Source organism: Schistocerca serialis, chromosome 1 (genome assembly GCF_023864345.2).
Source record: "Schistocerca serialis cubense isolate TAMUIC-IGC-003099 chromosome 1, iqSchSeri2.2, whole genome shotgun sequence".
Classification (NCBI taxonomy): Eukaryota; Metazoa; Arthropoda; class Insecta; order Orthoptera; family Acrididae; genus Schistocerca; species Schistocerca serialis.
In genome coordinates this window covers 268,263,742-268,289,241 of record NC_064638.1, presented here as the reverse complement: position 1 = coordinate 268,289,241, position 25,500 = coordinate 268,263,742, and the positions used below count along the sequence as shown (strand labels likewise).

Here is a 25,500-nt window from a genome sequence, read left to right as displayed (position 1 = left end):
GCGGCGCCATCTTCTTTCCGTCCCTAGTACAGTTATCAAGCAGATGCGGAGGCTCATCTTTAGGAGTGCTGTGTGCACTGTGTGCTCAGACACACTTGTATTCTGCCCAGCATTAAAGTCTGATGTTATTTCCGTCACAGTTCGCCGACTGTCCAGGTTTCACCAGTCTGTCCAGACGGCGACGTCCAATATTTGTGCCGGCTGGAGTGGCCGTGCGGTTCTAGGCGCTACAGTCTGGAGCCGAGCGACCGTTCCGGTCGCTGGTTCGAATCCTGCCTCGGGCATGGACGTGTGTGATGTCCTTAGGTTAGTTAGGTTTCACTAGTTCTACGTTCTAGGCGACTGATGACCTCAGAAGTCAAGTCCCATAGTGCTCAGAGCCATTTGATCCATTTCTTTCTGGCCCCAAGCGTAACCTGCCATCCATAACCGTTTTCATGTGGAATGAGCAGAATCGTATGCAGAGGGCCAAAATTAATTGGATTCTGTAACTTCCGTGGCAATAACAAGCCCAGCATGATCAAACGTGTTGACGACACTCAGGACAGCGCTCCTCGAACACTCGACAAGTTGTACAGTTGTACAGTTTCTGAAATGCTCGTGGCGAGCCTCCGGGCGATCACAATCTCCCGTCGGTCAAACTCAGATAGATCGTGCGCTTTCCCTACGCTACATACGGACAGTACGGCCATTGATACTATGTTCACCGTGCGTGAATGTTACTAACAGTCATTCCTCGCCAGGTGACGTTGCTATCGCCTGGCGAGTTTATATCGATAGTACGTTAGTGGTCGTAATGTATCAGTGTATTTTGTGTTGCCCCCGGTAGCTGAGTGGAGACGGCACGGTAGCTCAGCGTGTTCGGTCAGAGGGTTAGCTGCCCTCTGGAATAAAAATCTGAGAGAACGGATCAACGATAAACTTGAACAGGTGTCACGGGACGTCCGCCCCGAAGAAATGCAACGCTCAATAACGAACAAAATGAGACCAGCGCAAAAAAAGTCGTCTGCGCGACAGAATGTCAATCCTAAGGTCCCGCATTCGATTCCAGGGTGTGTCGGAGATTGTCTCCTCTGAGGGACTGAGTGTTGTGTTGTCCTAATCATCACCATTTCATCCCCATCGACGCGCGAATCGTAGTAGTGGCGTGAAATCGAAAGACTTGCACGCGGCGGACGGTCTACCCGGCGGAAGACCCTAGTCACACGACATTTATTTATTTAGTGTATTTTGTATAGAACCTGGTGTAAATGGCAAAGAACGAATAAGGTGAAAACTCTTGAATCTTTTTAAATGAAACAAACGTTATTAACAGTCTGTTTCTTCATTCTTCTTGTGTACATTTGTCGCCGACGGATCCACAACCACACTTCTGGTTCCACCGCTTCATCGCTATGAAAGTGAAGTGCTCTAAGGTGTTCCTTAAGTTTTGGAAACAGATGGGAAACGGATAGCGCCCAGTCGGGAGGAGAGATGCCAGTGAAACCAGGGCGTAGGTTTGCTGCAAGACGTCACTGCGCCTCTGTGTGGTCTGACATTGCCAGCCTGAAGCAGGTGCTCCATGTGTGAACGATTTGACAAACTCTTCGACCTCGAAACTCGGTTACAACACGATGTTTATCTTGCATAGAAATAGTTACGTTACAAACTGCCACGTTACACGCGAAAATTCGGAGCCCTCTAGCGGCATGTAGACATGAAGAATAAAGACGTAGAATGTTAATAACGTTTCTTTCATTTAAAAAACTTTAAAAGTTTTTACATAAAAAGTTTGGAGGTCTTACTTTCCACCACACCCTCGTAAAATTAAAAAACAAAATAAAGCTACACACAGATCAGGAATCGAACGATCCAACTCGTGTATTCTAATGCAAAATTCTACCCGCCCCACTACCTGCACAGAATTCCTGCATAATCTTGAACGGCGACAGTGGTCTGACATTTTATTTCACTGTTGCCAAGTTGTCTTTATTTGACGTCCAATTTCTTCGGAAAATGCGTACATTAAAAAATTTTGTACTGCCAACGTGCGAGAAATTTCGCTGTGGCATCCGAGTTTGTAATTTTTGATTCACCCTGTATCTTAACTGTGAGGGAGATAGTAACTATCACAAATATAGAGAGAGAAAAATCTCTGTTAATCGAACAATAGCGATAAATTGTAAAAATAACGGTCTTAAAACTGCGAATGCATTTCGAATACTGATCGGAGTTTGTTAGTCAAAGAATTGCCCAGTTTCAAAGCATAGCACGATACAAGTGGTTCCTGCAGCGTGTTTCTGTTCCAGCTTGCACGCCGTTACTCGAGAGATTTTCTTGCCACACCTAAAGGTAATGTAAAGAAAGAAATTTTGTTTTGCAATATAGTACCTTAATCAGCACGGTACTTCCAAGCAGAAGCCCCGCTAGCGCTCCTCGCAGGCTGCTAAGTGCGGTTACTGTGTACGTATTACGGCACTTTAAGTGGCTCTTAGCATCCCAACAGCGAGGGCGGTAGAAGGCAGGAAAAAAGAAGGGGGAACTCGGAGGACCGACGCATCCGTTGATAATGTTACTGGGAGCGGAACATTCCACGTATCCCGAGCAAGCGGTGCTGTGCCGTCCGCCAGGGAGGAGTGGGATCTCGAGTCTAACAACATGGCTAATGCTGTTGATGGCGCGGTCTTTGTGGAATTGAGAAAGCCGTCCAGTAATGAAATTACATGGCAGCGGCGGCGGCGGCGGCGGCGGCGACGACGTGGCGTGCCACGGAACGACGGTTCTCGCGGCCGCCGCCAGAGGCGCTGCTGGCCGGCGACGTTGCCATCGTCTCTCGGTTCCGCGAATCTGTTTAAAATTCTGGAACGTTTTTCAAAGAGCGACACAGTTTTTTACATGGCCTGAAAATCAATGTTGATGAGGAACTCTCTTCACATTTTAAAAATCTGGCCAGGTGCAAGTAGAGGCGCATACTGAGTGTTCTGTGAAAACTCATTTATGACTATAGATAGCTTATCCAACCCAGGAATCGAGTATTTTAATGATTTGTGCCTGTTACTGACAGTGATACTGGCACAATATCGGTGTCATGTTTTCAAAAGCTTTCGAAAACGCTTTAATATCAAGTTTGAAGTAGGATAACAATTGACAAAAGTAATATTTTTTCTGGTGATGTAATGAACATTTAACATTTTACGATTTTCCCTTTATTTACTTCTTCCCAAATTTCGTCAATCTAGATCATACGCTATAGGTTTTGATGACTGAAATTTCGAGTATCAAAATATGAGACGTAAATAGCCGTATGTTTCGATTGAATTAACTTAGAAGGTTAAAAGTTTTGAACCTTCCAGGTCATACGTCTCAATACGTGACATAAATTTGAAGTGGATACATCTACTCGTATCTGCTTAAAAATTGTTCTTAATAGTCGTACAGACACACAACAAAGCTATTCTGTTAGGACGCCGTTTTTACAGGCTGAGCCAGGGAACTCCAAATGTTAAAAAATAATATTACGATGAGCTTCTGGGGGATACTGTTCTGCATTTGGTCTAGTATTTAGTAGCAGCAGCTAATTTCAAATAATATTTTACAACCGTTTGTGGTGATCAGGAACTATTGTTACAAAACCTGCAGTGAAACATGTACATTTCATTTTATTGCTAGTACATGACTTAGGTAATTTTTCGATATCGCCTCCGCCGGCCGAATTGACCGAGCGATTCTAGGCGCTACAGTTTGGAACCGCGCGACCGCTACGGTCGCTCGTTCGAATCCTGCTTCGGGCATGGATGTGTGTGATTTCCTTAGGTTAGTTAGGTTTAAGTAGTTCTACGTTCTAGGGGACTGATGGCCTCAGATGTTAAGTCCCATAGAGCTCAGAGCCATTTGAACCATTCGATATCGTCTCCATATCGATTTAGGGCGAGGTAGGGCAGTGGTTAGCTCACTGGAATCGCATTCGGGAGGACGACGGTTCAAACCGCACCCGACTCCTGATGCTTGACGCAATCCTAGCATATGCTCCGTCTCTAATGACCTCGACTTTCCTTCCATCCTTCCTTCCTTCCATATCGAATATATCCAGTTGGTAAAAATCCTGCTGCGTGTTCAGCCACGTTGTTGCGAATTGCTTTACTTTCTTGTCCATAGCGAATCGTGGGCCTCCTTGAGCCTCACTCAAGAGAGGGAAATAGTGTAAGTGGCTTGGAGCGACGTCTGGGTTGGAGGGAGGGTGGTCGATGATGTCCCACCGAAATTGCTTCAATAGCGTGGTAGTCTATTTGGCAGATATTTCAATATTGGTCAGCGGTTATTTTCTTCCCTCTTTCCAAAACCTCACGAGTATAACACCCGCGCTGTCCCAAAATATTATGGCCGTCACCTTCCGGCAGATGACGTCATCTAAAAATTCTTTGTCTTTGGAGAGGAGGGGCATAACCACCACCACCGACGACCCTTACTGCTGTGGATGTAGTGGCGAATCCAAAGCTCCGTCGCCCTTGACAATGCGGTCAACCAACTGTTTCCTTACGTGGTGAACCGTCACAAAAGTTGCAGACATGCATCCACGCATTACTGCTGCGGGGAACGAGCTATTTGGTAGACAGAATGCCGTGATCTAAGTGACGAAGACTTTGGAATAACATTCCCATTTCTACCGTCTTGTGCCCTAACGTGATCCTCCTACTATCCTGAATCAGTCCTCCACGCGAGCTCAAATCCGTTGATGCCGTGCTGGGTCGGCCACTACGAACCTCGTCGGTGACGTTTTCCCTAGTGTCCGAAATCTTTCGGCACCATTCTGCCATATGTTGACGAAACAATACATCTCGGCGCAATCCTCTACCAGCTGCCGGCGAATTTCAGCCACAGTTAACATGTTTCGCCCACAGAAATCAAATAACTCATCTTAAGCAAGACTAGTTTTCCAAACGGCTGATCATTTGCGATTATTTAAAACAAGCGCAGGAAGTGGTGGGTGGCTGAAACCCCACACAATCGTCAATCGCATGTATAGAATTACCGCACACTACTAATTTCTCCGTGACATACGAAACTCCAGTACTATTGGCTTTATAGCCTTAGTTCCTGATCACTCCTAATACACTCACGTTCCGATATGGCGTGCGATTGATTGCGGAGAATACATGGCAGACCCATATTAGTCTCCACTTCCTTATTAAAATAACAAATGTGGACCAACTGTCGATACACGCAACTATAACCTCAAAATTTTCTTAATCTTACCGTTCTGGAACGATGTTTGGTTAAAAAACAACACTCGGTAATTTATTTCCAGTCAATCAGAATTACGTTTGTCCCTTTTAAACCACCACTCATAAGACATAAAAAAATATCTCTCAGTGTATTTGGAAATCTTAAGAGTAATAGTGAAATGAAATATTCAGCGTGATCTTCATCTACGTCGATCCTAAATTTAACATTTCATTTCAGTACCGGTAGAGCCTCGTCCTTTCGTTACTTGGAGGAACTGACTGGAGGCCATGATCGACGATTACGAGGGCTGAGGCAGCATGACAGAGTTGTTTCGGCAAAAATTTCGCTCACATACAGAGGAATGTGAACAGGTGCTGTGTCGTACCCCAGTTTCCATAATTTGGTTCTCCACAAATCGGCTGGGTTTACTTCAGGGGTGTACTTTCAGGTTTTTCATTAATAATGTAGTGAGGTAAAAAACCCTTACAACGCCCTTTCGCCGAACAGTTTGAAAGACGTTTTTAACTGGAGTGAGTACAGTCGTTGTACTGACATTCGGTTATCAGAGTCAACAGTGTGTTTTGACGGATTTCTCTATCATACGGCACTAGGATGTGTTATTTGACGATCTGTTTGGCTTTAGGAACGGTAAAGGCACCACAGACGCAATTATAACGTTGCAGTTGAAATTGGAAGCAACACTAAAGAAAAATCAAGGCACATTGATATGATTTGTCGACCTGAAAAAAAGCTTTCGACAATGTCAAATGGTGTAATATGTTCAAAATGCTGAGAAAAATAGGGGTAAGCTATAGAAAGAGACACGTAATATACACATGTACAAGATTCAAGAGGGAATAATAAGAAGGAACGATGTTCTCGGATTAAAAAAGGAGGGTACGAAGGGGTACAGTCTTTCGCCCCAATTGTTCAATCAGTATTTATGGAAGTAAAAGAAAGATTCAGCAGCTGAATTCAAAGATGAGAATATATCAATGATACGTTTCACTGATGACAGTGCTATCCTCAAAGAATGTGGACAGGAATTACTTGATATGCTGAATAGACTGAACCTTCTAATTACATAATATAGCCTTAGAGCAAATTGAAGAAAGGTGCAACTAATGAAAAGTAGCATGAGAACAGCGATGAAGTTAACATCAGGACTGATGGTCACGAAGTAGATGAAGTTAAGGAACTCTACTGCCTACAAAGCAAAATAACCAAAAACGGAAGGAACAAAGAGGACATCAAAACCAGACTAGCATTGGAAAAATGAGAATTCGCGGCCAACGGAAGTCTATTAGTATCAAACATAGGCCTCAATTTGAGGAAGAAATTTCTGAGAATGTACGATTGGAGCACACCGTTATATGGTAGTGAAACATGTATTGGGGGAAAACCAGAGCAGAAGAGAGTCAAAGCATTTGAAACGTGGTGCTATAGAGGAATGTTGAAAATTAGGTGGACTGGTAAGGTAAGGAATGATGAGGTTCTGCGCAGAATCAGAAAGGAAAGGAAAGGAATATGTGGAAAACACTGAATAGGGGGAAGGGACAGGATGATAGGACATCTCTTAAGACATGAGGGAATGACTTCCATGGTACTAGCGGGGGCTATGGAGGGCAAAAACTGTAGAGGAAGACAGATATTGGAATACATCCAGCAAATAATTCAGGACGTATGTTCCAAGTGCAATCCTGAGATGAAGAGGTTGGCACGGCAGAGAAATTCGTGGCGGGTCGCATCAAACCAGTCATAAGACTGATGGCTCAAAAAGACAGCAGCAACACATTAATCTGAGGATTAGATAGCCTGCAGTTAATTGCATGGTTCGAGCTGTCTTGTAGTTTCTGTCATGTTAGTTTGGGATAGTAAATGGAAGAAAAGCCCGCTACTCTGGGTACTTTCATAAGCGACTTCGGTTTTGTGTTTACTGTTATTATGATGTTTGTGCATGCGAATGTTTGAACATATTTTTATTTTCTCTTTTCTATCATTCTTTTGCGTTGGAAGTTATCACTCAGCATGTGATAATGCATAAATGATTTTTGCTATGGTTCAGCAAATGCAAGAACCTGCGAGCCCATGAAATCTACACTGAAAAATACCGTCATCACACACTAAAAAATACCATCATCACACAGTAACACTCACACGCGTTTCGACCGATCTCTCCAGGGTCGTTATCTGCATCTCTTTACCAGCTTGTCTAGCAACCCAAAAAGTAAACAGTGAAAGTTCTCGATCACTTAGCACGCCTAAGGTGGAGCGTCATACGCTACGTTCCATTGAAAACACTCACAGTATAACACAAGTCAAGCCACACAACTGACTCCAGGTTCCCTATTTCTCAGATCCTCAGCGTAAGGTGGCAGAACAAATGAAGGTCAGAATCGCACCTTACATGAGAGCTTTATAAATCGCAACAGGAAGGTGAATATGCCATGTAAACATAATATGGAGGTAGTGAGCAAATTTGCCTAGCAGTATGTAATGCAAAAAGGGATCACATTCAGTAAAATGTAATTAACACATCGTTCCTATAATGCCTGTTTGAGCGGAAGGTGAAACAAACAGCGAGAGGCGTTTTAGTTTGGAATTCAGAGGGACGATGCAGAGGCAAGTCCACACTACAGGAAGATACCACGGAAACCACTTAAATGGGTGTTCCAGGCGGGAAGTCAACGACCGACCAGTTGACTCAGACAGGGAGAGCGAGTATAACGGCCCATCTGAGGGAGGAAAGGAAAGAAAGATTTTAGAAAACTGCATTTCGGAATTCCAAATGTATGCGAAACAAGACCTGTGACATATTTTCAATCATGTGTCCAGTGAGTGGTTCACATGTTAGAGTCAATGTACGCATTTAGGCGTCTGGAACGGGCACAAAACGTCCGATTGGCGGAAACGCGCTAGGAAGGAGAAGAGAGCCAGAGCTTCGACGCAATTTAATGGTAGGGACCTTGCGATTGGTAGAAGGAGTTTCCACAAAATAAGAGGAACGCTCCTCCAGTCTTCAAGAAGGGTCGTCGAGCAAATGCGCAAAACTATAGACCTATATCTCTGACGTCGATATCTTGTAGAATTTTAGAACATGTCTTTTGCTCGCGTATCATGTCACTTCTGGAAACCCAGAATCTACTATGTAGGAATCAACATGGATTCCGGAAACAGCGATCGTGTGAGACCCAACTCGCTTTATTTGTTCATGAGACCCAGAAAATATTAGATACAGGCTCCCAGGTAGATGCTATTTTTCTTGACTTCCGGAAGGCGTTCGATACAGTTCCGCACTGTCGCCTGATAAACAAAGTAAGAGCCTACGGAATATCAGACCAGCTGTGTGGCTGGATTGAAGAGTTTTTAGCAAACAGAACACAGCATGTTGTTATCAATGGAGAGACGTCTACAGACGTTAAAGTAACCTCTGGCGTGCCACAGGGAAGTGTTATGGGACCATTGCTTTTCACAATATATATAAATGACCTAGTAGATAGTGTCGGAAGTTCCATGCGGCTTTCTGCGGATGATGCTGTAGTATACAGAGAAGTTGCAGCATTAGAAAATTGTAGCGAAATGCAGGAAGATCTGCAGCGGATAGGCACTTGGTGCAGGGAGTGGCAACTGACCCTTAACATAGACAAATGTAATATATTGCGAATACATAGAAAGAAGGATCCTTTATTGTATGATTATATGATAGCGGAACAAACACTGGTAGCAGTTACTTCTTTAAAATATCTGGGAGTATGCGTGCGGAACGATTTGAAGTGGAATGATTATATAAAATTTATTGTTGGTAAGGCGGGGACCAGGTTGAGATTCATTGGGAGAGTGCTTAGAAAATGTAGTCCAACAACAAAGGAGGTGGCTTACAAAACACTCGTTCGACCTATACTTGAGTATTGCTCATCAGTGTGGGATCCGTACCAGATCGGTCTGACGGAGGAGATAGAGAAGATCCAAAGAAGAGCGGCGCGTTTCGTCACAGGATTATTTGGTAACCATGATAGCGTTACGGAGATGTTTAATAAACTCAAGTGGCAGACTCTGCAAGAGAGGCGCTCTGCATCGCGGTGTAGCTTGCTCGCCAGGTTTCGAGAGGGTGCGTTTCTGGATGAGGTATCGAATATATTGCTTCCCCCTACTTATACCTCCCGAGGAGATCACGAATGTAAAATTAGAGAGATTATAGCGCGCACGGAGGCTTTCAGACAGTCGTTCTTCCCGCGAACCATACGCGACTGGAACAGGAAAGGGAGGTAATGACAGTGGCACGTAAAGTGCCCTCCGCCACACACCGTTGGGTGGCTCGCGGAGTATCGATGTAGATGTAGATGTAGATTGGTCGAAAAAAGCCGTGAAGTGAAGAACGAAAGAATTCAGGTGCGGAGACAGTTCGGCTATCACTAAGACAAGACGGAAATTTTCGAGGACTCTTCTCTGAACTGGCGTCAAGCGCAGAACGGAGAGCATAACTCTCTGTACGACGCAGAGGAGTAAGTTGTGTGAACACTGCGTTCACTGCTAAAAACTAGCTGTAGCATCGTTTAGCTCCAACTGTGGAGAAACGAACCAGCCAATTAGTTAATTGTATTTGCGAGAACAGAGAGGGCGTTATAATATGCACGCTGCTCCAACCATGCGCGTGTATATCGCCACATTCTAATACTAGCGATGACTAAATGTTCTCTCGCCTATCGAGAAACATAGGGAAAGATTCTGCTTGGAAATTCAGGAAAGGTGTAATTAGTTTTATAGGAATTTCAGAGGAAGAGAGAGGCCTAGCAGACAACAGCTCATCGCAGTTTAAGGTAAATACCGCATGCAGAGGCGTAAAATTGTTGGATCACCAGCTTGCATCCACTGTAAACTCGAGAGACCTTTGGTTAGCTTTTGCTCAATTAATATTGTCGTGTTTAGGATAATTTTACCTTATGAGTGTTAATATTTAATATTGTGGTCTTTAGGATAATTTCACTTTTTGATGTTGACTAGATGCATTACCGTGACAACTCTGTTTTTTTGTTGTCACATTGAAAACTGCGTAAAATCGTGTATTTTTGTGGTCAAATTGCGACATTAAACATGTCATTTCAACTTACACAGTTGTCTTCAATACTAGAATAAGTAAACTACAAAATATTCCACCTTACATCAGATAACCATGGGGTACTGTTAACAAAAAGACATCAGAACATTCTGTTGACAATGTGAAGATCGAACACCAATGCAACGACTGTGCTCGTTAATGCAAAAATCCGCTAACAAACGTATTTCACACCGTCTTATAAAAAAGTGTTCATATCTCTCAAAGTGTTCGTTGTCTTGGTCAGTACTGCCACTTCTATAAATATTTTTGTTCCGCTCTGTATATTCGAATGGGAGGTCAGAGTTTAATTTCCAGTCAACGTCTAGATCATGACACAGATTTCAAGTTCGGATTTGTTGCAAATTAATCATGAAATCAGTTTAAGGAACCGTCATGACATTTGCCTGCCGTATTCCAAGGAAATCGCAAAAACTATATATCCAGATGCTCTAACGAGAATTTTGATCCCACTGCAGTCTACTACGATTTTACTGTTTTAGACACAGTGACACCGTCCCTGGGTTTGAGTATATGTGGCCTCCAGCAACTCGTGTTACAGAAAGAGATACGAAGAATGTATCACAGGAAATGACTCAGTCGGAACAGTACTAGAGGAAAACAAGTGGTGCATTATGCTAAACACTACTGAATGTCAGTACTATACGCTACAATTTACGAAAACGTGTTGTTTCACAGAGGCCGAAACGTAGCTAATTCTGCTGGGAGATAGATCACAGTGACTTACGGCGTTTCTCTACGGAAATTTTATGGACCTACGGGTTCGACGAGGTCGTAAAATTGTTGTGTGTGTTGTGACATGGTGCGTCATTTCTTAACAGCGTCGCGATTTTCCCGATTTCATTGTCCAGAAAGAGTGTGAGCAGTTATCTTGTATTAGAATCTCGGTCTTCCGAATTCTGTATTACAAACCTCTTATCAACAAGTGACGAGAACTTTGCACATCATTCAAATCGGGCGTTACGTAAAACATTTCCAAAAAAATTTATTAACCCAAAGTAGTTAGTTACAGGAGCAACTAGTAGGAAGCTAAGGTGGTTATTGAGTGAATGGATACTGCATTATGCAAGCGGTCTCTCGTTTGCGTGAATAGCTAGTACGTAGCCACACGGGGGCTCTTTTTGGATTTCTTCCAGATCACAGACCATTCTACATCTTAGCTGATTCACAGAAGGCCTATATTTTATGATGTTTTGTTGCAGCCTGCTGAAATGCGACGCTAATGGCGTATAAAATTATGGATGCAGTGTTTCCACTCCTGCCGTGTAACTCTCTTTTAATTATAAATAACGTTCAGGAGTTTGTTTACTCTGTAGTCACGCTGTTTCTCGAAGTCACTCCTATTTGCTGGACGCTACATTTAATTTAGCTAGGTTATGTGAACCTCGGTATGAAATGAGAAAGAAGCTGATCCATTACATTTATGAACTGGATCGCCTTATCTAAAAGAAAGTAAACGTAATCACTGTCGAAAGAACAGCGTGTTTGATGCACCGCTTAACTGCTAGGAAACTGAGAGACTTACATGTTTCGTTAAGAACGAGCGTCTGACGCAGAATATGTCTTACGACTATATTAAAGCACCTACGTGGCAATACGCAAAGAGGCACCAACATGAGTGCAATTTACAGCCGACATTATCCGGATATTGTTGCTGAATGTTTGTTACTGCACTTAACCAAATAACATTTACAGCTTCGTATACGATAAGTATGGTTTACTGTACTCCTTTGACGTACCAATGGATCTTCTATCAGCTCTATATGAACAAAATAAAGTTTTAAATTAATTTTATGTCATAATTTTGCGAAAGGTCCATATAATTTTTCAGTTAATTATACGTCACAATTTTACATTTCATAAGCTTGTTTGCTGTATTAACGGGGCAAGACGACAAAGTGTAGTTCACTGGAAAGGCTGTTGTCACCAGTTTACACACAGCAGCTGTTTCGTATCACGCATACCTACATTCTACACCTACATCTATCTCTGTACTCTGCAAACTACTGCCGGCCAGAGTGGCCGAGCGGTTCTAGGCGCTACAGTCTGGAACCGCGCGACCGCTACGGTCGCAGGTTCGAATCCTGCCTCGGGCATGGATGTGTGTGATGTCTTTAGGTTAGTTAGGTTTAAGTAGTTCTAAGTTCTAGGGGACTGATGACCTCAGATGTTAAGTCCCATAGTGCTCAGAGCCATTTGAACCAACCATTTTTTTTTTTTTTGCAAACTACTGTGAAGTGAATGGGCAGAGTGTACGTCCCATTGCACCAGTTATTAGGGCTTCTTCCCGTTCCAGTCACGTATGGAACGGGGAAAAATGATTTTTTAAATGCCTCTGTGTCTGCTGTAATTAATCTAGTCTTATCCTCACCATTCTTAGGGCAGCGATATTTAACGGCCTGCAGTATATTTGCAGAGTTTTCGTTTAAAAATGGTTCTTGAAACTTTGTGGACTTCGTCGTAAAAGTTTCCTCTATATTCAAGAGTCTATCAGTTCAATTCAGTTCTTCTAACATCTCGGTGACACTCAACAATGTGATCTCTTGTGCTGCCATTACCTCAAAAAATGGCTCTGAGCACTATGCGACTTAACTTGTGAGGTCATCAGTCGCCTAGAACTTAGAACTAATTAAACCTAACTAACCTAAGGACATCACACACATCCATGCCCGAGGCAGGATGCGAACCTGCGACCGGAGCGGTCGCTCGGCTCCAGACTGTAGCGCCTAGAACCGCACGGCCACGCCGGCCGGTTTGCCATTACCTGTATACGTTCCATATTCCCTGCTAGTCCTGTTTGGTACGGCTACCACACAGCTGACAAGTGTTCTAGGATGTGTCGCACGAGTAATTCCTAGACCGATTGCACTTCCCTCGTATTCTACCAATAAATCGAAGTCTGTTACTTGCTTCACACACGACTGAACGTATACGATCGTTCCAATTCTTATATTCATAGGATAACATGTTTCTTCGTTTTTAAGTGTACAATTTTACAATTCTGAATATTTTGAAGCACGCTGCCAATTATTGTACCACTCTGAAAACTTATCAAGTTCTGAGTGAATATCTGTGCAGCTTCGTTCAGACTGAACTTCCTTGCAGATAACTGCATCATCTGCAGAAAGTCTGAGATTACTGTTAACATTGTCCGAAAGGCCATTAACATATAATAAACAGGAAGAGACCTTGGGTACACCGGAAGTTACTTCTACATCTGTCAACGACTCTCCAAATAAGATGAAATGTTGCATCCTCCATACCAAGAGATCCGCAACCCAATGACATATTTCGTCTGATATCCAATTTAATCATACTTTTCATAATAAGCGTAGGTGTGGTACTGAGTCACACACTTTTTGGAAATCGAGATATACTGCATCTAGAGATAGCCCTGATCCATGGATTTCAGGATGTCATGAGAGAAACGTGCGAGTTGGGTTTCACATGATCTGTGTTTTCGAAATCCATGCTGATGGGCATGGAGACGGTAGTTCTGTTCACAGATAACCTCACTGATTAGCGAATTCCGTCTGCTATGGTGGGGTGCATGTGTCGAAAGCATCTCGAGAAACGAGGCCTCTTCGGAACGTAAGTACCGATGGGTCGCGAAATGGAAACCACTGTGAATATCCGATGAAGTTTCGCACAGATGTGTTAGGTAGTATGCCTGTCGATGCCGGTATGTCGCTCTTTTCAACGCTGAGAGCGCTGTGAGCTCTTAAAATACCTAGAAAATAGTGTCTCCTGCCAAGAATGAGGGCCTGGTGAGAGATTTCGCCTGATGTCGAGCAGCCCACACAACGTAACAGTTGTGCATCTCGGCCGAACTCTGAAGGGGCAATGTAGACGCTCCTGCAGCGTTTTAGATGGGAAGTGTTTGATCATCCACAACACAACCCGTAATTGGCTCGTCCTGACTTTCGTCTCGTCTCACCTGAAGTAGACAATATTTTGACACAAATAAGGAGCTGTAGACGAGCGTATAGAATTGGCGGAAAGCACAGGTGGCTGCCTTCTATGACGAGGTTATTGGAAGGTTGGTATAAGGCTACGACAAAAGTACAAGTAGGGGCCACGACTATGTAGAGATATAGCTATAAGGTGTAGCTAACTACTGGAAAAAAAACATTTTTGATTTTCAGAATGGTTTCCATTTCACGACCGATGAACTTACTTTCCGAATAGCACTCGTCGGTCTTGGCCGTTAGTGGAGGTTTGAACTTTGACAGGGAATCAGGCAATAGGCCGCAGAAAGTTCGCCTACGAACGGCGTGGTTCGACGACAAAGCAAAAATCGACAGTTGCTTTTCTGGCGCAATCTCTGGCCACTGCGTAATCGTTGGATGGACGTATTTTAGTCGCTTGCCTAGTGTGTTTCGAGATGGGCGCATTCAACCTACCGCTGTACAGCATTTCTTGATGTCGCAGTTTGATTAATACATTCGCGTCTTTTCTGTCTTACTGGACTGCGCATATGCCATAAAACTGTGCGAAATGAAGGCCATTTCTCGCGTTCCATTTTCCATTGTGAACGTTTTGCGGATTTAAGGCATTTGTAGTCATTAGATTTCAGCAGAGCACGTGGCAGCCGTCATCCACCATCCTTGGTTTCGACTACCTTGTATTCATTTTTTTTCTCTCAGTAGTATTCATTCGTAAAATCACGATCTCCATTTATATTCAGCTCCTCTTTGTGTAACTATGGAAATGTGGGACGTTGCAAATGTTAGATACAACACGTTGTATTCATCCATGGAGGGTAACTCATGGTGTAATCTCTCTTAATCATTGTATCATGTTTAGAGTATCTTTGGCATTCGTGAATGTGTTACTTCCTATAATTTCTGTTGTCTATTATGCCGACCGAGGGTCCCTTGCCTGCCAGTATGCATGCGAGTACTTAAAACTGCTTCGTGGCAGCGTGCTCCATTCGCTTATGCTGAATTCCATTAAAAGGTAAAGACACATAATTACGCCGAGCTCTTGCTGTTGCCCGCCAAGTGATCGCTATACTGCGAGACATGCTGTTGAAGCAACGGTGTCATGGGCACTCACTTTCTCCAGCACATCAGCTCACAGATTCATAGATTTACAGTCAGTTCAACTCACAAATAGCAAGCACACTTGACATGTACACGTCGAGTCTACGAGGCACGACTTGGTACATGATGAAAGTTAAATATTCCGCTTTAGTAATTAGCGTTTAAATCTAAATTATTATGAAACGCTTAGCTGTGCTTCGAAAAGTTCTCCCGTGTCCGAAGAACTGTTCATTCAGTCAGATAATTTTATTAAGGTTGTTATTCAATACATTGGGAAAATTTCGGGGCGAAATGGGGTACGTAGATATTCATGAATATCCAGATTTAAATTGGCGAGGAGTGGTAGGCTGTCACCTTAAACTGTGACATCCATCGAATGGAAATGGAAATGCTGTGTGGCTAGGGCCTCCCGTCGGGTAGACCATTCGCATGGTGCAAGTCGTTCGAGTTGACGCCACTTCGGCGACTTGTGTGTCGATGGGGATGAAATGATGATGATTAGGACAACACAACACCGAGTCCCTGAGCGGAGAAAATCTCCGACCCAGCCGGGAGTCGAACCCGGGCCATTAGTTATGACATTCCGTCGCACTGACCACTCAGCTACCAGGGGGCGGACGTCCAACTAATTCAATTACGTAAACACACGGGAAAGATTTGTAACTTGATGAGTCATGCAGGAATGGTCTTAGGAATTATTAATATATCATCCCTCAAATAACAAAGCTTTCTCACATGTTTACTGAATTTTTAACAAAAAATTTGTTTATCTTAGGGCACAAGACAATTAACAAACACAAAGTGTGGCACCAACATTGATCCGTCTTTCTGAAAGTACCATACGTTTTGATTTACTAGATGAGATTTCCAGGTTACATTGCTTAGCTTTTTTTTGATTTAGTGAATCAACCTTTGAAATTATGTACATTATCTGCTACCAGTACTGAATCGTCTACATAACATTCCCATTTTATATTCCGGTTTATTTCTTTCGGAATCAAGGACAAGTTGAACAGGAGTGACTTCTAGTAAGTCTTCATCTCTAATTCTTTAAGCTACCATAATTTCATCTGTGAGACCTTCCTGTGTTTTAATTCCTGTTTTATTACCTATTTGCGCGGTGTTTCAGAAATATTTTTCAAACCTTGCCAACAGGTTCGTTACATCCAAGCAAGAAAAATGTTCAGAATAACACATGGACGAAAATCCTTCTTTTTTACGTTATTAATGAAAGTTTGGCGGTCAAAGGATTTCCACTTACAACCAAGCAACTTAACTTATCTGTGAACCCGTTCGACTCATTGTATCCTAGATAGCATTGTGTTATTTACACTCATCATTCGTCTGTTTTCAACGTGTTCATTGTGTACGTTTACTACAGGTGGTGCCACCCAGGGCAGGATATTCATTTCGTGAACAGGCAGACATAATTTTTACGTATACCTGCGCAAATGGTGATGGACTTTAGAAGAACTATTACCGATGGTCTGTTGCACAATCTACCAATCTCTTTGTTTGCTCGGCCATTTTCCGTAGCAAGCACAGAAATAGTTGTTTTGTAAATAAAGCCTCCTCTTTCTGCGTTGTATTTTATGCTCCCAGAAGCGTATCGCCTTTTCTGACTTTAAGGCATCATCGCTGAGGTCCGTAACGACACAGTTAGGTACAGTTTTGTTTTGATATGTACTATTCGTAGGTTATAAAACAGTTCACTTTTCGCTTTTTATGTAAGTAGGTGATTACTTACAGTTTTTCGTTTTTATATTTGGCATCTGCATTTCCTCTCCTGATCACATGGAGGTCTCACTATTGCTCTATTTACAAAACATAAGCATGTTTTTATGTTTCGAACATTTTTCTTCCCACTTTTCATTTTGTTTGCCTTTGTTGTTGTGATTCACTATCAGTCTTCTTTCCCTAATATAACATTTGATCGAAAACTGTGACTTCAAGAACTAACTAACTTGAATTCACTGTGGTTTGATTACGTACATGTTGCCAACCTAACGAAGCATGTACTGAAAACTGACGTTTATTCATTTCTGTTTAATTCGTGTATGTGTGTGTGTGTGTGTGTGTGTGTGTGTGTCTCCGTGTGCGTGTGCGTGTCCGTGTGCGTGTGCGTGTCCGTGTGTGTGTCCGTGTCCGTGTGCGTGTGCGTGTGCATGTGCGTGTGTACACATGCATGGTTTTTCTTTTAGCTGTGGCATTCTGAATATGAATGTAATAGCCGTTATAGAATGGTTGAAATTCTTTCTTTTTGTGTTAAGTTTTGAGTTTTGGGCTGGGTTGTATGGGGGAGGATACCAGACAGTGCGGTTATCGGTTTCATTGGATTAGGGAAGGACGGGGAAGGAAATCGACCATGCCCTTTCAAAGGAACCATCCTGGCATTTGCCTGGAACGATTTAGGGAAATCATGGAATACCTAATCAGGATGGCCGGACGTGGGATTGAACCGTCGTCCTCCCGAATGCGCGTCCAGTGTGCTATCCACCGCGCCACATCGTTCGTTTTCAGTTTTGGTTTAAATGTTTTGTAGAGAGGTTCACGGACAAGTGGGTGGAAAGTTGAGTGGTATTATTATTATTATTATTATTATTATTATTATTCTGATAATAGTCCTCTGTTGTAGTAGTGCTATAGTATTTTATCTTTTAGTGTAAACAATGAGTTGTTTGGCATACGTGCTTGATCATTTAACAGGATATTCTTTTATGCTTTGGTTTTCTGTTTCTGATAATTTTCTTGTAGGGTTGGGAGGTGTTTTTTATTGTTATTTGTAATTATTTTTATGTCTTCTTCTCTAGAGGTTGGTTTGTGATTGTGTTCTCTTAGGTGTTCAGCAAATGTGGAGTGGTTTGTCCCATACTTCCAGCTCTCATGTGTTCTTCGTATCTAACATCAAATGATGTTCTTGTTTGTCCTACGTATATGCCATCACAAGTCTTACACTGTAGTTGATGTATACCGGCTTTCGGGTATATATATCTCTGTTTTTTGCCAGTTTTGGGTGTATTTTTGGACGGATTTCTCGGTTCTGTATCCTATGTTTATTCGCTGTCTCTTGAAAATGTTGGTGATTTTGTGTCTTAGTATGTCATTGTGTGCCTCTTGTGTTTTCTCTTATATTTTCTTGTTAATTCTGTGTACTTGCCATGGTACTGAGTGATTGTAATTGTGTTTGGTTCTGTTGTGATGTTGTCAATGGTTTTGTGCTTTCTGCTTTTATTTTACTTTGAACTTCGTTGTTTAGCTTTGTAAATATCTTACTATTGTACCCATTGCATTACTATGTCCAGTTCTTTTGGTAGTTTTCTTTGTTGAGCGGGGCTGTGTTGAATCTACGGAACAAGCGTCGAACTGTTGATCGCCTTTGTGGGTCGTTCGAGGAACGATAATATCTGTTGCTGTGATTTTTGTGATTTTACGGTAAATCTCTGTTTTTTGCCAGTTTTGGGTGTATTTTTGGACGGATTTCTCGGTTCTGTATCCTATGTTTATTCGCTGTCTCTTGAAAATGTTGGTGATTTTGTGTCTTAGTATGTCATTGTGTGCCTCTTGTGTTTTCTCTTATATTTTCTTGTTAATTCTGTGTACTTGCCATGGTACTGAGTGATTGTAATTGTGTTTGGTTCTGTTGTGATGTTGTCAATGGTTTTGTGCTTTCTGCTTTTATTTTACTTTGAACTTCGTTGTTTAGCTTTGTAAATATCTTACTATTGTACCCATTGCATTACTATGTCCAGTTCTTTTGGTAGTTTTCTTTGTTGAGCGGGGCTGTGTTGAATCTACGGAACAAGCGTCGAACTGTTGATCGCCTTTGTGGGTCGTTCGAGGAACGATAATATCTGTTGCTGTGATTTTACGGTAAATTTCAAACAAATGATTGTTGTTTAGATTTTTTATTGTTTTATCCAGAAAGTTAATTTTGTTATTCTATTCTCTCTTCATTGTTAATTTTACAATTTTATGTACCTAGTTGACGTCAGAATAAAATAGAGCGTAGTAAGAGAAGGCGCTTTTTGTTTACAAAACAAATACCAATCGATTGTTTGTCTCTTAGGTTTTGTTTACAGAAAAGGCACCGCTTGGAGGTGATCGAATAACAAATTTCCACGACTAGCATACACAGGTCGACCACAGTGCTCATGCTACAGTACAGGCTAGACGTCAGCATTAGTTTAAGATAAAGCTGTGGAACGGAAATTTAGGCAACTGGTTGGGTCATCCCTTCCCCCAACACGTCTTACAGGTGCTATCTACAGGGATTTTATTCAAAATATCTTCCAAGAGCTACTAAAAGACGTCCCTCTGCAAACAAGAAGGAAGACATGTTTATGTACGTTGGAGTTCCAATATGTTTCTGTGGTGTCACCGCCAGACACCACACTTGCTAGGTGGTAGCTTAAATCGGCCGCGGTCCATTTAGTACATGTCGGACCCGCGTGTCGCCACTGTGTGATCGCAGACCGAGCGCCACCACAAGGCAGGTCTCGAGTTACGGAATAGCACTCGCCCCAGTTGTACGGACGACATTGCTAGCGACTACACGGACGAAGCATCGCTCATTAGCCGAGCAGATAGTTAGAATAGCCTTCAGCTAAGTCCATGGCTACGACCTAGCAAGGCGCCATTTGCCTTACATAGTTTGATAGTTGTCGTATGAAATGTCTCATCCAGAACGTTGTAAACCAAAGGACTATATAAAAGTTAAGTATTCCCAAAGCAACGTACTTTTCTTGCTACCATTCACTACTTATCCTGTTCCAGAATTCACGCCCGTCTGCGTTAGATAGCGTGCATTTCGGCCGCCTCTATCTACAAGGTGTTGGCACATTTACCAACACATCACTTTCAGCTAAGCGTTCGAAAAAGACTGCCACGTATCTGTAATGACAGTGAATAGGTAGAGGAAATGCAGTTTCGTCATATGATGACATGGTTGGAGACCGTGGCTGTTATTTGAAAACAAATGTTGATGGTGTTCCTTTATTCCTTTACTCAAAAGGCGCCATTCCGATTTCGAATCATTACAATTCATCGTCAGACGGCTTTCACGCTTTCATTAGAACATGTAGTGCGTGTTTGATTGATTAGTTGTCGTGAAATGTCGGTCTGGAGACTTGTCTTCATAGTTTTCATCCAACAAATGATGCTCGCAGTTTCACCACATGCTTATCGTCACAAACACAGATTTGTATGATTGAGCACTGTAGATTCGTCACAGAATACATTTCTAACATAAATCACATGTTTTGATAGATACAAAGTGTTTTCAAGTACATGAGTGTCAGAGATGCTATGATTTATCGTAACATTATAAAGATGTCTCATGTCTGGAAAAGCATTATATATTCACTTATGCAACTAAAACGATTTTACACTAGTGCAGAGAGACATTGATTTTGTGAATTTTAGATTCGATTCCGTTACATTATAAAGTCGTTACATGTCACAGATTTTTTATTTTTTTTATTTTTTTATTTTTTTTATATAAGACAGTACACTATAGGAGAACCAGTTCCATGGAGTGCACGTTTCCAGAGCTCACTACTTTGGCCTTTTACCTCTACGCAACAGACCACCCGGATACAGGAACTCCTTGTAGATATGTGTTGGAAGCCTGAAAAATCATTCGAAACCGCCAGGGTGTATTTGAAAGGTACATCATAGTTCATGATAATTCGATGAGAGCATGCGTGTTTAGAAGCAAGGGGAGGGCATCTGGACCATTTATGATATGTTCACGCGTTAATGAGCTCCAATCACGTACATTGTAAACTTTCATTACTAAAAAATGAAGGATTTTCGGACATACAGTGTTCTTATACGAGCTCCCCCCCCCCCCCTCTCTCTCTCTCTCTCTCTCTCTCTCTCTCTCTCTCTCTCTCTCTCTCTCTCTGTCTCTATGTGTGTGAGACAGAGAGAGAGAGAGAGAGAGAGAGAAACGTGCCGCCGAAGTTTATAACAGTATTCTTGGAACACCGTGTTGAAAGGTCTCTGTTGGATTCCTTTCATGTTTGATTTCTTAAATCTGTTGTCATTTATGGAATAAATTCCTCTTCTAAATTTACTGTGGCGTTTCTGACTATCTGGGAGGAGACTGAGCAGTGGAACGTGTTACCTTTACACGTAAACAAGAACGATCTGTCACACTACTACACTTTAAAACACAGTTTATATGTAATTCATGTCACACAGTCTCATACGGAACCTACATCCGCTTTCTGTTATGTACTGTATATGATAAGATACTGTAATCCCCCTTCCCTTCTGTGTGAGAGGATGAATGATCAAATGTGTTTGTAGTTGCATGCTTGAGGGTAGCAGACAAGCCTGTCTGCTAGAGAACAGTAGGACCAACGTCGGAACAGGTAGCTGCGCTTCCTAAAAGCAAAGAGGTTTCTATCCTTAGTATGGTTCTGTCCGTCCGTTGTCATGTTGGTATAGGAAGCTGCCCCTCTGGCCACTTCCGTTTGTCTTTGTGAGCCACCCTGAGGAAGCACGCTCGGCAGTAGGCAGTTGCAGTCTGGCGGTGGCGAGCGTCTGAAGTGGTAAGATCTCCGGCTAAGCGCGTGTCTGCTAAGTCCATAGGACAATGGATTTCTTAAGTTCAGCCTAACTGAAAATTTAATCACCCTTATTTCGGGTTTAGGTCTAAAATATCCGATGTTATCTTAAATTGCAGCGCAGTATTATTCTCGTGTGAAGTTCAGATTAGTTTCCGGTAGTTGCTTTGTTACTACTTTGTGAGTAAAGTGGAAATACGTGTTGATCAGTAACTCTAACTAAGATCAATCTTAAATGCGAATGCTTGTGTGATTATAACGTCTCGTCTTGACTATATTTTCAATATAGCAACTTTTCTTTATGTTCAGCCCACGTGGGGTGTACTTTGCGAGACCACTACCACGTGCTTATATAACTGTTTGACCCATCAGGTTAATAGTAAGACGTTAGTAACCAGTTCAAGGTTTTGCTTTTGTCAATTGCTTTTCGATCTAATGTATTTTAATTATCAAAATTATTGTGGAGTTGTACGCTTTGTGTAAACCAAGTTGACCACGTGGAGCATGTGGTGTAATCATCAAAGTAGCCCTCAGCTATTCTTTTTGCGAAGACTTCACAAAGAGTTAATACGAATTTAGTATACCAGTGTGTGGTAATTACATGACGGACAGGATTGTGGTATGAACGTAATTTCTTTGGGTAAAAAACTGAATCTGTTGGTTGTGGTTAATTTCTTCTTGCTTATGTTTCAATGTTCTTCGTGAGTTATTTTATGAATGCAGTGTCGTATGCAGTCTCCCAATCTTGGCTCCATATTTTATGTGTTCCGTAAGATTACAATCTCACATTTTTCAATCGTAAATAAGGCACCAGCTCAGTTATAACTCACGTATAATATGCTGAAATTTCAATGAACAATCTTAAAATAAATTTCCAAATATAAACTGATTTCTTTCTTTTTATTTAAATTCTCTTTATATATATTACCGGTTTTGTATGACTATTAAAAGATTATCATTAATGTTAGTCTGCTTGGTAAACCTAGACTAAATATCTGATGAAACAGTTGCCCAGTAACCCACGGTTAACGTCCCCAGACAGATCACGGCTTTTAACCCACTTTCATTGTCAATTAGCACCGATATCAGCATACCAAATTAAAGTTACAACATTACACAGCAGCTAAGAAAATTAAAGTTACAACTTTACAGTGTATACAGGTAATAAAACGACCTGAGAGCGAAAATTGCAGTTAAAGCACTCCTGTCTTTCCTAATTTCTTGCTGTTCTTCAGCTGTTTCTATATCATTCAGCATTCTTCCTCTAATTACTAATTAAACAAGGATTTAATGAAACAGAAGTTAATAGTAGTGGAACAGATCTAATCAATTTTTAATATTTGAACGACCTACGCAATAGCAATACATACTTCGACCATAAGTAGCAGGAGAAATACAAGAAGTCAGCGTTCGTTTATTGATTTAATCATCATTAATAGCTAAAGGCTTTCATTCGAGTCAAATTATTGATTCAGGATCAGATCTTGGGCTGGTAATGTTAACTGACACAAACGCAGACCGAAATACAAAAAAAAAAAAAAATTAGTTGGTTGGATGAAGAAACAACTAAATTTGAAGTCATAGAGGATGACAGCCCTAAGATGCTGTCTCACAATAGATTAAAAGAGAAAATTTTTACTCACAAATGTCTAGCCGAACAAGACGTAGCAGCAAGAAGGATTACACTTAGATCGTATATACAAGAAGCAGCACCAGAAGTGTAAACGTTGTAGGAGGCGGTACTATATACAGAACACCAATAAGTTAAAGATTTAGCTATTCAGAAGAAGAAAGAATTCCCGAAATATAAAGCCAATCAAAGTTAAGACGATTACGAGAAGTGTAAAATCATTCGTAATAACGTGAACTTGGATACTCGAAAAATAAGAGTGAGTTATTGAGAGCGATGTACAAAAGGTTGAAACGAGGCCTTTATGAAACTAAGGAAGGTGTGATTGGTGGAGGATATTAATTATTACATTCAGATAAAGAATGTATCCAAAACTTCAGTGAGGAAATTAATTAAAATTTCGTTATAAGAACGCAACATGAGTGGAAATTTTGAACAGACATCAACTTACAGAAAATGGCGATCAATAGACTTCGGAGTAGACAGCTTATGCACTGAAATAAAATACTTAAAAAAAGGAGAATCTACAGCTTCATATGGTATATACAATGAATTAATAAAATATGAGAACAAGTATTACATCAACAGCTTAGTGCTTTATTTAACAGTATTATGAAAACGGGTAGATTACCAACAGTAAGGAAAGAAAATATTACATTTCCAGTGTATAAAGGAGATAAACAAGTATTATAATATAATAATAAGAACAAACTAAAAAATTCCAAACAATAATGAATATTACTCCACCAAGCGAGGAGTAGTTTGACGTATACCGGCGTGGTGTGTGGCTTATGGGCAGCCGCTCGACCACGAAATCCAAGTTCTCTCACCTCCCGCCTAACTGTCATAATACTAACAGTGGATAGTGATGCAGTTTCGAATTCCAGTGTGATGGTCTGGATAGATGTCTCCCTATTACACATTACGACCCTCTGCAACTGTCGGAGGTCTCTGTCGGTCAACAGACGAAGTTGGCCTCCACCCTTTTGTTCTGTACGTGCCTCTTCACGTTTCCACTTCTCTATCTCATCGGTAACACGATCGACGTCCGTGAGTTCCGTGGAGTGCCCCATTCTCCTCTCTCACGAGGATTAATGACTACTGAAGTCGGTTATATGAAGTACCTGGCTGTAGATAGCAACAAAATGCACATAATATGAAAAATGCATATTTTTGTGGATGTTTACATAGTGTATCTTATTATAACTAAAATATTAGTACTGCAGAATAACAGGGTTACACACTTGGTAATTTCTTAAAAAGCTGTCAGGCGTTTCCTCGAAGCTGAATCGGAACTAGAGGTCTAATTGCAAATTTACCAATATCCCACAAATTTGATTATTTCGTCTGAATCTATTAAGTTTTTTAAGGACAGCTTTATTACGAAGAGCCCACTTTCCAATTTGAGACAAGAAACACATTACTTCTTCAAATTTTGGCCTATGTAGTGACCACGAGAGTGAAATTAGTGACATACTGGCTTATACCGTGGCGGCGAGAAACATCTTCAACACTCCATCTGCTAAAGAAAGATTGTGGGACACAATCTACCTTCTATCACGTATCTGTAGACGTGGATATATGCTACGCTTTTAGTAACAAGCGCACTTTACAGTATTTTACTTTTATTGCGCACCCAAAATCAGAAGTCTGTGTGGGGAGTGTGGAGTGGGTGGGGGGGGGGGTGATGATGATGATGATGATTGGTTTGCGGGGCGCTCAACTGCGCGGTTATCAGCGCCCGTACAAATTCCCAACCTTTGCTCAGTCCAAACTCGCCACTTTCAGTAATGATGATGAAATGATGAGGACAACACAAACACCCAGTCATCTCGAGGCAGGTGAAAATCCCTGACCCCGTCGGGAATCGAACCCGGGACCCCGTGCTCGGGAAGCGAGAACGCGACCGCGAGACCACGAGCTGCGGACGGGGTGGGG

General features: G+C 41.8%; 1 protein-coding gene across 1 annotated transcript in view; it reads right to left on the bottom strand.

Moving 5' to 3' along the window:
- LOC126465136 (WAS/WASL-interacting protein family member 1-like) overlaps window positions 1-2,806 on the bottom strand; it is a 161,170-nt gene extending 158,364 nt beyond the window's left edge. Inside the window, exon 1 of the mRNA XM_050096287.1 lies at window positions 2,703-2,806. Coding sequence (XP_049952244.1) covers window positions 2,703-2,806 — 104 coding nt within the window. The remainder of the gene's footprint in view (window positions 1-2,702) is intronic.
- Between the last annotated feature and the right edge of the window lie 22,694 nt (window positions 2,807-25,500).